The 15197-nt window shown below is 44.0% G+C and overlaps 1 protein-coding gene across 1 annotated transcript; it reads left to right on the forward strand.

The window, feature by feature from the left end:
- Positions 1-11988: 11988 nt before the first annotated feature.
- On the forward strand, positions 11989-12831 carry LOC141221959 (proteasome subunit beta type-11-like). Its single transcript, XM_073666674.1, has one exon. It carries the CDS (start codon positions 11989-11991, stop codon positions 12829-12831), a length of 843 nt encoding a protein of 280 aa, XP_073522775.1.
- The last annotated feature ends 2366 nt before the right edge of the window (positions 12832-15197 follow it).

A 15197-nucleotide genomic window follows, 5' to 3' on the forward strand; every position in this document is an offset into this window, starting at 1 on the left:
CCAGTTTTGGGTGTTTTTGGTAATAACACTTCCCATGTCCTGAATAAGACTGGATTCAGGCATTACGGGTGAGCTAGACTTTGTTTCTTTCTTTACGTCTCAGTTTTGTACCTAGCCAGACCTTTGACCTCTTCCAAACTAAACAATTTACACCAGTGTTATGTTCGCTCCTGCACTGCCGGTTTCTCCAAGTTTGCACGGCAAGCCTTTCACTTTCCAATGAGACTTCACAGTGATAGTTATTAGGTAAAGTGTGTTCATGGTATGGACATTGTGTACGCCTTTCTTCGGCATACATTGCTATATTCTAATATTAATCACTTTTTTTCATGGACTGCTTGATAGGATAACCTTTTTTTCTTTTCTTCCAAGAAAAACTGATGAAACTGACCAAACTCTGATGGTAAAAACTGACACACTGACCAAACTCTGATGACACATATCGAAAACACTGACTCATTATGGGAACTCAACTTTAAAGTGACTTCACCTGACGAATGAAAGTTTTGCTCTTTCGAAGGTTGATTGACATCCTGTTTAGAGAGGCAGATAATTGGCAAATGATTATCAATTATCAACCAATGTAAATCCACCCTTAGTTCCCACCTATAAAAAGGCATCCCTGTAGCTGAAAGGCACCTCCATGTCGTAACTGGTGTAGATTTTATGTTCAGGTGGACAGACTGCCCAGAAGATGTGCCAATTTATTAAGATGAATTTGGTGTACCTTACTCTAGTAGACCTTGGTACACGACAATGGTATGATATGACAGAATTGATAAATTACTCCTCTGTGGGGGGTTTTTGTGTGCCATTTTTTTCACTTTAGTAAAAAGTAATAAAAACCACAAAGAGTAAAACATTAATTTTGATAAATGAAAAAAAAAAGTATGGAAAAATGTGATCGTAAATGTAATAAAAAACCACTAGCAAAAATTGTGAATGAAGGGTAGATATAGAGCTTGTTGACAAGTAGCATATTTAATGCATTTTTCCTTCTGTTTTTTTTTTTTTGTGGAAAAAAACAGCATTTTATAATAGCAACATAATAAGATTTCCAAAATCTTATCCACATGATGAGTTTTTCTTTTTTTTTTTTTAATAAATATAGTACGTCTATTCTTTCAGCATTTTTGCTGCAGTTTGTCCCCATTGAAATCATAGCATTAATAGAAAATAACAGATAAAAAAAAAATCCTCTCCAAATAATCATCAAAAACATTCACTGTGATTTTCCAGCCATAAACTGTTTTTTTTTGTTAGTCAGTGAAAAAAGCAATGGGTAAGGACATCAATCTTTTTTTCCGTAAATTGAAGTGGAGGAAAACATCTCATGGTAGGGACAAAAGATAGTATTTTACTCTTGGGATTGAATTATCAGATCTTGAAGGGGTTAAGAAACTACCATTTGGATCAGAATGGGGGGAAGGTCCATTCACTAATCTTTATCAGAAAAAAAACCCGACCAGCGATGATAACTTTCTGGAGCTTGTGGCTCATGAGTTAAAATAACTGGACCATGAATAAATCCCCAAAATAATCTGTCACATGTAGAATCAGTGATAAAACATTAAGCCCTGAGATAAAAACAGGAATATTGTTATTGTGAGTTCAGAAGACTGTCTAAATATGTGTATGAATATTTTATCTAGTATTAGCTTACTCACTGACCCCACAAACGGGCATAAAAATGAACTCCTGGAGATAGTGGAGAGGAGCCTCTCAGTGAAAGTGATAGATAAAAGGGAAGAAACACTATACCCAGTAACTGCAACATTCTCGGGACTCCCAAAAGAAAACAAGGGTCTGAGACCCCTAAAGTGCAGACTGATAGTATCAGGCTAGAATTGTGTGACACAATATGCAGGGATTTATTTGCATAAGGTCTTATGAAAGTTGTCCTTTCCCTTACCTCTCATTTAAGGGATACTATGGATATGTTAAAAAATTGTATGGAATACGTATTGATCCACTCCTGGGGAGTATAGACGTGGAAGCTCTATACTCCTCTGTTTCACTTGTGGTAGGTCTTCAGGCCACTGAGTTTTTCTTAAAAACTAGAAGGACACAATTACCCAACACAACTCCTTTATCCTCAGATTAATGTCATTTTTGCTGTACTTTTCTCTTTGATGGCAAGGTCTACCACCAGCTCAGAGGCACAGCAATGGGGTATCCATGTGCTCCAACATATGCTAATTTGCTCCTGTTCATTGACACCACATAAGTAATATAGTGATGCGGGCAGGATTTTATGATGGCATTTTTATATTGTAGAATGGGAGTGAGTTGTATTTTAACCACTTGACACAAAATTATGTATAGGTACATCATTGCTGGGCTCAGGAGCTTAGGTCTCTTCACATGGGGTAGATGCCAGCTACCGGCATCTGCGTCCAACAGCAGCGGAAGGGGATGAGCTCCGACCGCTATTGATAACCTTTTCTGACAATGGCAATTAAATGGAGCGGTTGCACCGACTCCCATCAGGCCCCCACAACGCAATCACCAATGGCTTGCCATTGCTCCCGGTGACCTGCTGAAGGCCCTCGTCACTGCCATCTTGGAATTCCTATGAAACGCAGCCACAGACAGCGCTATATAGCAGACCACAATTTTAAATACAATATATACTGGAATACTGCTCAATTAGTGATCGGACGATCAAAGGTTCAAGGCCCTTAGAGAGACTAAAAATTACAATAAATTCAAAAGAAAACTTTTTAAAAATTACAAAAAATACATAGAAATTCAAATGCCCCTTTCCCCATTTGCATCCATTAAAAAAGAATAAATAAAAAAATGTAGTTTAGATCGACATGTTTCTAAAAGTCTGGTTTATCAAAAAATATAGTTAATAAAAAAATTGTAACAAGAAAAAATATCAAAACAACAGAATTCAGTTTTTTTTCAGTCAACACCATCCCCCCAAAAAATAATAAAAAGTTGTCAAAATGTATGTGCCTCAAATTGGTGTCAATAAAACTTTCAGCTTGCAGTGCAAAAAACAATCCTTCATACTGTTCAATTGACGGAAAAATAAAAATGTTACGGGTGAAGGAAAATCGCGATGTAACTTTTTTTTATCAACTTAATTTTTTTAAGAGCAGAAAAAAAAGAAAAAAATCGGCACCAAAAATGTCAAAAGCACTGGTATATAATTACCTGCAACACAGTATATTACAAATCGGTACTCCGGAATCTCAGGTGCAAACCTGGAGAAAACAGGTGCCAGACAAGTCCATGTAAAAAGAGAAAAAAGGCTGCACTCACCGTCCCTTTATAAGTCTTTTAGTGTATTGCAGCTAAAAACATGCAGGCAGGGGATCAAACTGGATCAAACTCGGACAACGGCCGTTTTGTGCCTCCTGCGCATCAACTGGTCCTAAGGTTTTTTTTCTCTTTTAACATGTTCTTAATTTTTTTTCACCACAAAAAAAAATCTATGCAAATTTGGTATCACTATAATCTTACCAACCCGGACAATCATGCTGCCGGATTATTTTTACCATACAATGAATGCTGTGAAAATGAAAAAAACAAAAATCAATGGCGGAATTGAATTTTTTTCGCCATTTCACCATACTTGTTTTTTCTTCCTGTTTTCCAGTACACTGTATAGGAAAATGGATGGTGTCATTTAAAACTGCAACTCATTCAACAAAAAACTTACCCAAGATGGAATAAAGAAAAAGTTTTGGCTCTTGGAAGAATGGGAGGGAAAAATGCAAACATAAAAATGAAGACTGGCTGATGAGGCAAGGGGTTAACAGCTTCATTTTTGTCCTTGATATTTATTTGATAGGCCTTTGGTTTACACATGGGTTCCATGAAAACCAACTACCATTCCTAGATGTGCTTTTTAGCCAACATTCAGATGGCTTTCTTAGAACCGAGATCTCTAGGAAAATTTTGGCTACAAGCAATCTCTTCAGGAGGGAAAGCTGCCACCCTAGACTCCTAATAAGTGTAATACGGAAGGTGCAATATCTCTGCCAGAGGAGAAATTGTTCTGACCTGAGAACCTACAGGTCACATAACTTAAGGACAGATTTCAGAAAAAGGGGTATCCTGCTGCAGTGTTACAAAGTTTCTGCAGAGATGCACTAAAGGGGCTGTCCACTACACGGACAACCCTTTCTCAAATCACTATATTTCCCCCATATAAAATAACAACAGACTATGCTCACCTTTGGGGAGGGCTCCGTTCCACCGTTGTCAGTGACTTCTCACGTGACATTGTTATGCCATGTGAGCCCTGCAGCCAATAAGCGGCTGCTTCACACTCACTTTCTTTGGACGAAACTGACATCTGAAAGAAGTGAGAGTGTTCTGTTGCTCTCTGATTTCCTTCGATTGTCAGTTACATCCGAAGGAAGTGAGAGTAGAGCGGCCGCTGATTGGCTGCAGGGTTCATGTGACATAACAATGTCACGCGAGCCCTGGGACAGCAGCCGGAACGGTGCCTGCACAAGAGGTGAGTAAAGCTATTAATATTTTATATGGGAGAAATAAAATGATTGAGAAGGGGGCGTGCGAGTAGTGGACAACCCCTTTAAAAAAAGGAAAGGTCATCCTTGTCATCAGATTCTAAGGTTAGTAATGTACGTCAAGAATGGCCTGACCTGAGGATAATTGAGTAAAGTTTTGTTAGATGAAATGGAAAATGTCTAACGTTCAACTTATGATCTGTGTTCTATGTTCTGTTGTGAATAAAATATGGCGTTAGGAGATTTCCAAAACATTGCATTATTTTTTTTACAATTTACAAAGCGTCACAACTTTTCTGGAATTGGGGTTGTATATGGCTACATGTCACTGTCCAAGGGACTATATAGGGCAGACAAATAGAGAATTCAGAAGCAGAGTATGGGAGCATATTGGAGATACTGAGAATAAAAAAGACACTCCAATTGCTCGGCACATGAGAGAAGGACATGCAGTATGAGAACATCTGATTTAAACCAGTTCTGTGGTTTGGAGATTGAGAGACCTGTCCTGCATTAGGAATCCTATTACAAAAGAGGCAAATGGATCTTCAGAATGAAAATGGTGCAACCCGAAGGTCTGAACAAGAACTTATCTTACACTTGTTTGATTTAATGCTTCCTGGACCCTGCAGCTATTTGTTTTATTACTCAATTTATCCCTATACCGCACAAAATATCCATGTCAACTGAACATCATTTATTTTTCTTGTGATGAATGTGGATAAGAGCTCACACTTTACCTTTGTTATTGAGGTGATTGATGTAACATTGAAGATAATTTACTTTTGAATACCAATACAAATTGTAATATGATGATAACCTTTAGTCAGTTTTACTCTGATGTATCTAGGTAATTGGCTTCGTTATCATGCTAAGTGTAGTTAATTTTTGATGCACATATTGATGTATGTACACTGCTCAAAAAAATAAAGGGAACACTTAAACAATAGAATATAACTATCTATATCAAACTTCTGTGAAATCAAACTGTCCACTTAGGAAGCAACACTGATTGACAATCAATTTCACATGCTGTTGTGCAAATGGAATAGACAATAGATGGAAATTATTGGCAATTATCAAGACACCCTCAATAAAGGAGTGGTTCTGCAGGTGGGGACCACAGACCACATCTCAGTACCAATGCTTTCTGGCTGATGTTTTGGTCACTTTTGAATGTTGGTTTTGCTTTCACACTCGTGGTAGCATGAGACGGACTCTACAACCCACAGAAGTTGCTCAGGTAGTGCAGCTCATCCAGGATGCCACATCAATGTGAGCTGTGGCAAGAAGGTTTGCTGTGTCTGTCAGTGTAGTGTCCAGAGGCTGGAGGCGCTACCAGGAGACAGTCCAGTACACCAGGAGACGTGGAGGGGGCCGTAGGAGGGCAACAACCCAGCAGCTGGACCGCTACCTCTGACTTTGTGCAAGGAGGAACAGGAGGAGCACTGCCAGAGCCCTGCAAAATGACCTCCAGCAGGCCACAAATGTGCATGTGTCTGCACAATTGGTTAGAAACCGACTCCATAAGGGTGGTATGAGGGCCCGACGTCCACAGATGGGGGTTGTGCTCACAGCCCAGCACCGTGCAGGACGCTTGGCATTTGCCACAGAACACCAGGATTGGCAAAGTCGTCACTGGCACCCTGTGCTCTTTACAGATGAAAGCAGGTTCATACTGAGCACATGTGACAGAGTCTGGAGACGCCGTGGAGAGCGATCTGCTGCCTGCAACATCCGTCAGCATGACCGGTTTGGCAGTGGGTCATTAATGGTGTGGGGTGGCATTTCTTTGGAGGGCCGCACCGCCCTCCATGTGCTCGCCAGAGGTAGCCTGACTGTCATTAGGTACCGAGATGAGATCCTCAGACCCCTTGTGAGACCATATGCTGGTGCGGTTGGCCCAGGGTTCCTCCTAATGCAGGACAATGCCAGACCTCATGTGGCTGGAGTGTGTCAGCAGTTCCTGCAAGATGAAGGCATTGAAGCTATGGACTGGCCCGCCCGTTCAACAGACCTGAATCCGATTGAGCTCATCTGGGACATCATGTCTCGCTCCATCCACCAATGTCATGTTGCACCACAGACTGTCCAGGAGTTGGCGGATCCTTTAGTCCAGGTCTGGGAGGAGATCCCACAGGAGACCATCCGCAACCTCATCAGGAGCATGCCCAGGCGTTGTAGGGAGGTCATACAGGCACGTGGAGGCCACACACAATACTGAGCCTAATTTTGACTTGTTTTAAGGACACTGCATCAAAGTTGGATCAGCCTGTAGTGTGTTTTTCCACTTTAATTTTGGGGGTGACTCCAAATCCAGGCCTCCATTGGTTAATAAATTAGATTTCCATTGATGATTTTTGTGTGATTTTGTTGTCAGCACATTCAATTTTGTACAGAACAAAGTATTCAATGAGAATATTTCATTCATTCAGATCTAGGATGTGTTATTTGAGTGTTCCCTTTATTTTTTTGAGCAGTGTATATTGTAGTATTGAAGTAATTGATAATTTGATTGATCACATGAACGCTATTAATACATGACCACTATGTCACTCCTTTGTGGAATGCATCAAGCATCTTGGAACAGAGGCTAGTGTGGTGGAACGCATACATTGAGTACAGTGATGAGGAGGTAACGTTGCGCACTTTGACCACGTGATCGGCTGGATCATGTGTTTGGCATGGCTTTCTGTTCACATGGATAAATGCCATGACTTGCATGAGAGGGAGTTTCGGCAAGTGAGCATATTTGGCTATTTTTAAGATATGGCTTATTGATATATAATAAAGATTATCACCTATAACCCCAATAGAGTTTAAGTCTGTTTGTAGAGTACCCATTACTGGCTGCTTCCCCTTCCCTTAGAGCACGGATGTCAAACTCAAAACACACAGAGGGCCAAAATTAAAAACTTGGACAAAGTCGCGGGCCAGCCAGTATACGGTATAATGGACAGCACAAAGTCTTCCATACAGAATAATGGGCCCCACATAGTCCTCCATACAGTATAATGGCCCCACATAGCTTTCCATACAGAATAATGGCCCCACAAAGTGGTGGTGGTTATGCTGACGTGGGCCAAATAAAACCATCCTACGGGCCAGATTTGGCCCACGGGACAGAGTTTGAAATGTATGCCTTAGAGCAGGGGTCTCAAACTCAGCTGGGCATATGGGCCGCACACGGAAAAAGATTTAATTTGGGGGGCCGCATTATTTGCATGACAAAGTGACATTTTTAGTGATACCATTTTATTTTCTATACACCTTTTGAACTGGTCCTCATTTTGCAGACATGGTCTCCCCTCCCGGTCCCCCATATTGCAGACATGGTCTCCCCTCCAGGTCCCCCATATTGCAGACATGGTCTCCCCTCCAGGTCCCCCATATTGCAGACATGGTCTCCCCTCCAGGTCCCCCATATTGCAGACATGGTCTCCCATCCAGGTCCCCCATATTGCAGACATGGTCTCCCATCCAGGTCCCCCATATTGCAGACATGGTCCCCCATCCAGGTCCCCCATATTGCAGCCATGGTCCCCCATCCAGGTCCCCTATATTGCAGACATGGTCCCCCATCCAGGTCCCCCATATTGCAGACATGGTCCCCCATCCAGGTCCCCCATATTGCAGACATGGTCCCCCATATTGCAGACATGGTCCCCCATATTGCAGACATGGTCTCCCATCCCGGTCCCCCATATTGCAGACATGGTCCCCCATCCAGGTTCCCCATATTGCAGACATGGTCCCAGATCCAGGTCCCCCATATTGCAGACATGGTCCCCCATCCAGGTCCCCCATCCAGCTGACATGGTCTCCCATCCAGGTCCCCCATATTGCAGACATGGTCCCCCATATTGCAGACATGGTCCCCCATCCAGGTCCCCCATATTGCAGACATGGTCCCACATCCAGGTCCCCCATATTGCAGACATGGTCCCTCATCCAGGTCCCCCATATTGCAGACATGGTCTCCCCTCCAGGTCCCCTATATTGCAGACATGGTCCCCCATATTGCAGACATGGTCTCTCCTCCAGGTCCCCCATATTGCAGACATGTCCCCCATCCAGGTCCCCATGTTGCAGACATGTCCCCCAGGCCGCCCCCCCCCATACTGCGCACAGGGTCCCCGTCCCCCCATACTGTGCTCAGGGTACGTCCCCCCATACTGTGCTCAGGGTCCCCGTCCCCCCATACTGCGCTCAGGGTCCCCGTCCCCCCATACTGCTCTCTGGGTCCCCGTCCCCCCCATACAGCGCTCAGAGTCCCCGTCCCCCCCCATACTGTGCTCAGGGTCCCAGTCCCCCTCCATACTGCGGTCAGGGTCCCCGTCCCCCCCCATACTGTGATCAGGGTCCCCGTCCCCCCATACTCCGCTCAGGGTCCCAGTCCCCCCATACAGCGCTCAGGGTCCCCGTCCCCCCATACAGCGCTCAGGGTCCCCGTCCCCCCATACTGCACTCAGGGTCCCCGTCCCCCCATATTGCGCTCAGGGTCCCCGTCCCCCCATACTGCGCACAGTGCCCCCCCTATACTGAGCACAGGTCCCCTGTGCTGTATTTCACATGACAGAGAGAGAAAAAAAAAAGGATTCTCACCTGTCCTCCGTTCCCTCGGCGTCCTTTCTGCACCTGTGGTCCGCAGGCACATAGACCCCGTAATGATCGCGGCTCTCTCCAGCAGCCGCCGACACCAGTGCTGTAATGCAGAGCATTGCCGCACAGAGACCGGCTCTCTGCACAGCAATACCAGTGTCAGCATCCGGCCTATCAGAGGCCAGCAGCTGACATCTGCGCATGGCAGTGACGTCATACGCCGCTGTGCTGGGACGCAGATGTCAGCCTCTGGCCTCTGATAGGCCGGCGGCTGGCACTGGTATTGTTGTGCAGAGAGCCGGTCTCTACGCGGCAATACACTGCACTACGGCACTGGAGAGAGCCGCGATCATTACGGGGTCTGTGCCTGCGGGCCACAAGAAGCAGCCGGAGGGGCCGCATGCGGCCCGCGGGCCGCTTGTTTGAGACCCCTGCCTTAGAGGGTGTGTTTATCCATGCAATTGATAGTTTAGGTTGTGCTACTAGTCACAACCAGTTTGATACTACACAGAGTCGGCAACTGGACTTTTGCAGCCGGACACTGGACCATTGCTCACTTACCTTTGGCTATTGAAGAATGTACTCTTTATTTTCCACTAAAATCCCACTGATGAAGTTGGAATGACATCTATCGGACTTTTTGTGCTCTGAATTTTTTATGGTTCCTAATAGAATGACTTTCAATAAATTGGGGAGAGTTTAGGGTTTATTTGTATCTTACATCTTCAGTCTTAACATGGAAGTTAACACAGAGTGGTGGGACATCATTGAGATGTATCAGTACTGTTGCCCCCACAAATTAGGATTGACTTTTTGTGTTGGTTTTTGGGTAAGTGCTGTATATGTTGTTTTACCATACATCCTTTGTAGTATATGATTGCCTCTTACTTCAGGTGATCGGATAGCATAGCGTGGTTAATCAAAAAAGGAACCAGGGATGCCTTCACTTGAGATGCAGTTCGCAGGGACTGATGTGGCTGCTAGATCGGGTCCTGCAAATCAATTGGCACCATCTCTACTGGTGACTATTATCCCAATGCTTGTTTATTATTTTAGATATATTGATTAAAAGTTAACTTTCAAAAGGACATTTTTTTCTCTCTGAGATGATAGTTTATGTGATGGTCTTACAGTTTCTATAAAATATACTGTTAGTTTTGATACAGTATTGTGTGGACATACCCTAATTCTAGACAGAAAAAAACATGCAGTGTTTTCTTGCATGGTGCACAATGCACAGTATAGCAAATCTCAAATAATTATGGACTTGTATGTAATGCTGGTGGGTGTGGATCCACTGCGCCACAGGTCGGGCTTACTCTGGAGGGGCATGACTAAGCGACTACCTGGTGCTCACTTGAGCCTCTGGTGGTGAGATCAGGCTTGGCTGCAGGTAGACATCAGGCGCCACTCCAGCGTAGTCCCTGGGACTGCAGCAGCAGACCGAGGGGTCAGAGGCACGGGTACACGGTATGAAAGGGGGGGGAATGAGACAGAGGTGAAGTCAGATGGTCCGAGGTCGGGGCAGGCCGCACAGGATCAGAAAAGGAAAACCAAGGTCAGGAGCAGAGAGGTCAGGCAGGATGGGTAAACAGGCTAGGTCGTTAACTGGAAGCTGGATACAGGAGTTTGCATGCACATAGACTAACAGAGCAGAAATGACGTTCGAACAAGGGGTGAAGAGTAGCTGCTTACATAGTGCCTGCACACATGGGATAGGCCGGGGAGCCAAATCTCTGCAGGACACAGCAGGATTAAAATTTTCCCCCTGAGGCCACATGGAACCACTGTGCTTTAGTAGCAGTGCAAAGGAGCGCAGCAGGAAACAAACCTCAGCGAACGGGGAACATGGTGAGTAGGGCGGCGCTGAGGAGGCACGTAAGTTACCGCCGTGACATTGTAAAGGTAGTATTTGATGTCACAGTGAAGACAATAATTGAGACAATAGGCAACACATCACCAGAGTAGTGGGGAACATCTTAAAAATGTTTGGACACTAAAACAGGAATATGTAAGGGTATAAACTTTCCGCCACTCTTCCACAGACAACTATCACCCAAGGTCAACTTCCCATTTCACTTTAAATGGAGAAAGGCTTCAGCTCTCACAACAACCTGAAAAGTCATGAAACTGTATGAGTATAAGCAGAGGATTGGAATCATAAAGAATAGGATGAGGTTTTGGGTTTGGAAAATTTTACACACCCTTCAGTGGTCCAGTGCCTTAGTCTCTGCTGCTGCTTTGGATTCTGAGCCAATCATTAAGCTCAGTGACTCTGCCTATGTAGACAGCATGAACCATTGAGATCGGCGATTGGCTGCAGTGTTCTCCACATGATGTCACCACTGCAGCCTAACAACACAGATTGAGCAGCAGTAGAGACCCAAAACTGGACTCAGAGAGGGCAAATAAAGCAAAGTTTGTTTTTAAAGGTAACTGCCTGCGGGGAAATGTTTTCTGAAAGAGGTAAGTACATAATTAATGTATATTATGGTATAACAGGAGTCAATAAGGTATACACATGATTAAATAAGTTATGTACTGTACATGAGTACATAAGGTACTTCATTACTGCCCTGCATCAGTAGAAAAGAAATGTTTGCGTTTAGTGAGCTACTGATGAAGCATCATGAAGCTGCTTCCCCTCATTTATCATCTCCTCTTCCTCTTCATGCTTTGGCATGTATTTTAGCCCAAGTATCTTATTTCAGTGGATGCTGAACAGGGATTGGCTCGCCAAACCATATTTACTGTGTATTATGCATCTTCAATTACCATTGCCCTCCTCAAAGTATGATAAATGTGTCACCATTTCTCAGCATTTTCATTCATAGAAGTTTATACTTGGAAGAACCTGGAAGGCTTTTCTCTTACTATCTAGGATTTCGTAGATGATATGGCACTACAGAGCGTTTGTGGATGGGATGCAACTAATTCAAGACAGCATCTATCTCATAAGCTAAACTGGACTCCATCCTACAATTTAGCATACTCCTCGAACTTTCAGACATTCCAAGGGTCTTCTCCTCACCATCGAGATTCTGGACCCCCACCACCAGCGCATGGCACTACCACTTTGGCCTTTCTTTATGCAGAGGGTGTTGCTGTTGCAACTGATTCACGTTCCTCTGCTGGGAAACTTGTCTGCAGCCCAGATAGTCGCAAGGCTTTCTTAATTCACAGTCATCTGCTGGCCACCACATCAGGAAGTTCAGCTGATTGCCAGTTCTTTGGTCGAGCCTTGGCCAGAGAGTGCAAGCTGTATAAAGTGAGGAATGGGTATATGCCAAGTGTTAAAGGAGCAGCCAGAATGTTAAGCGTTTTGATGATGCCATTCCGTGGGACTGATATCTGTGCTGCAGTCACCCTTTGTGGCTGGGATCGGAATGGACCTTGCATCTGTTACGTATACAATGATGGCACCCGTCTTTGCTCTGATATCATTTCTGTGGGATCAGGATCCCCATATGCATATAGCATCATTGATGGAGGCTATAGGCCAGGAATGGAAGAAGAGGAAGCCCGTCAACTTGCCAGGCGTGCAGTGTGCCATGCAGGGAGAAGAGATGCCTACTCTGGAGGATTTGTGGATATATATTGGGTCAGGGAAGGGGGTTGTGAGAGGGATCCTAGGGAAGACCAAGTACAACTTTATGCAAAAATGGAACAAGCGGAAAAGGATATGATGGAATGCAAGAACAAAATGAAATCAGAAGAACAGCTCCATCGCAAAGTCTAACTGGTAATGCCTGGAGTGCAAACTAACCTTGCCAATAAAAAGCATCTCTTAGTGAATAAAATGTGTTCTTTTATGTGTGCTGCTGGTTCCTATGACATACTTCTAGTTTCTTAGCACTATATTGGTATATTTTCAGTTTTTTTGTCTTGTCAGCTCTTGTGTAAGAATATTTTACCAATTTGATGAAAACACTAGCCCACATTACAGTGTACTATCAACCATCATAAACTTTAAGAACAATACAAAACATGGCTAATATATAAGACAAGAAAACAACCGTGATTTGCTAATTTATACTGATATTTCCTTTAGTTGTTAATTTTTTCCTGTTCCCGGACAACTCCTTTAAAGAAACACTTTTTTCCTCTGATGTATAATTTCAATTATGTATATATTAGTGAAATTAGCTTCCGTTCCTTGCACACTCAAGACTCTCAGGATCCTACAGCATCCTCGCTGTGTCAGTTTCTCTATGTAGTCATGTGAAAGTCACAACGAGGACCTAATAGAAATACATAGAGAAACTGAATTCCAGTAGCGCATAAGTGATGCATCAGTGAGAGTGGAGCTAGTGTGGGACAAGGTGAGGACCACAATGGAGGGGTAATTCACTAATAACACATTCGGTAAAGCCCCCTCTGCTATTTCCATATGTACAGTGCTATCGGGGGAATGGATAATTTTGTTTCTGTGAGTGCTTCTTTACTAAAAGCAACAGACTCCTCTAAACACCACATGAACTTCTCAATTGTGTGAACACTTTTGGTTTTGTAGTGCTAGAAACATTTAAGGAGCTTTTCACTATTGATCAAAACTTTGCCTGAAGATGCTGTTGTTCTCTTGAATGAAAACTTTAATATTCTGTTCAGTACTTTCTGAGTGATCTTGCTGTAACCCAGGGGTCACAAACATGTGACTCACAAGCCAGTGTTGTGTCTCTCGCAGTCAGCCAGCTTGGTGCGTTAGCAGAAGGTTTAGCCAACAACAGTGAAGAGGAGGTCTCCATATGGTGACTTTTACGAGCAGCCCAGCACAGAAAAAGCAGATGTGGATGCATGTATACTGGTCGGAAGGGTAAATACAGTAAACTAGTGATAGGATGATACTGCCAATTAGAAGGTTGCTTGAATCTGAATACCAGAGTTTGGTGAGTGTGCTTGATGCGAGAATACCAAATGAGGGTAGATAGGGAATCCCTGCATGTAAGTATACAGCCTAGGAGGGAGGGCGCACTGGGTCTTGGTGTGGTTTCTGCCGGGAAGATTTGGCTGTCATATTGGGACTGTGGGGCTCTTGGTGTCACTATGGTGTAAGTGGGAGGGGTCCCGCTAAATGTAGCTCCTGACCATCTATCAGAGCTGAATGTGGCTCTCAAAGTAATAAAGGATGGGGACCACTGCTCTAACCTATGCTAGATTTCCAAAAGCGATCACCAGAAGTGATCACCATGCTCATATGAGTTGTCACCCAGCGTTCAACAGTCCATGCCAGTTTCTGGCTACACACAGGGTTTGTATGTAGTCTGAAACCATGGATATACACAGGCCTATATTGGGGCTGTGGACCCCAAACAGTGGGATATTTTACAACCAAAAAGCGGCCTCATTTATTTTACTTATTGTAGATGCAATCAGGAATACAGTTATAAAATTCCATCCTTGTAAAGGGGTTCTCTAACTTAGAAAAAAAAACAGCAATCATTTTTATGAAGCAACATGTATCATTTCACTGCTTTGTACAACCGTGGCCTCTTCGCACATGGTCTGTTCAATCTGTATTGTAGAACAGGTCAAGTGCTCTACTCTCCACTCACTCCCAGAGCCAACCTATGTATGCTGGGCCTGTGCTTGTGGATGCCAAATCATTGCATTCAAACAGCAGATAAGTGATAATGCTGTGTCGACACGCAGTGCTTCAGGGGCAGGTGACTTGTTAAAGCACCACTCCAGCGGGTTTTTTATTTCAGTGCTGGAGTGGTACAACTAATCCAAGTTCCCTGCCCCTAGTATTAAACTTACCAGCCATCATCTTTTTCTGTCATCAGCGCCGCTCTGGTCATTCTCCAGCATTTTATGACCTACCGGATGGCTCCAGTGTTTGCTGGGCAATCCGGAAGTCACAACTCAATGTAAGTCTATGAGAGCTAGAATGAGGCTCTCATAGATTTACATTGAGGGGTTGTGACCCTTATCTCTGACTTCCGGTCAGTTGGAAGTTACAGTTGCAAGATGGTGGCACGGGACCGGAGCGGTGTCAGGAAAAGCTGAAGATAGTGGCTGGTAAGTATAATTCTAGGGTCAGGGAACTTAGATTAGTGGCACCACTCCAGCGCTGAAATAAATAAGCTGGAGTGGTGCTTTAAGTGA

Source organism: Phyllobates terribilis, unplaced genomic scaffold (genome assembly GCF_046119375.1).
Source record: "Phyllobates terribilis strain yellow unplaced genomic scaffold, ASM4611937v1 Scaffold_1__5_contigs__length_1240528914, whole genome shotgun sequence".
Classification (NCBI taxonomy): domain Eukaryota; kingdom Metazoa; phylum Chordata; class Amphibia; order Anura; family Dendrobatidae; genus Phyllobates; species Phyllobates terribilis.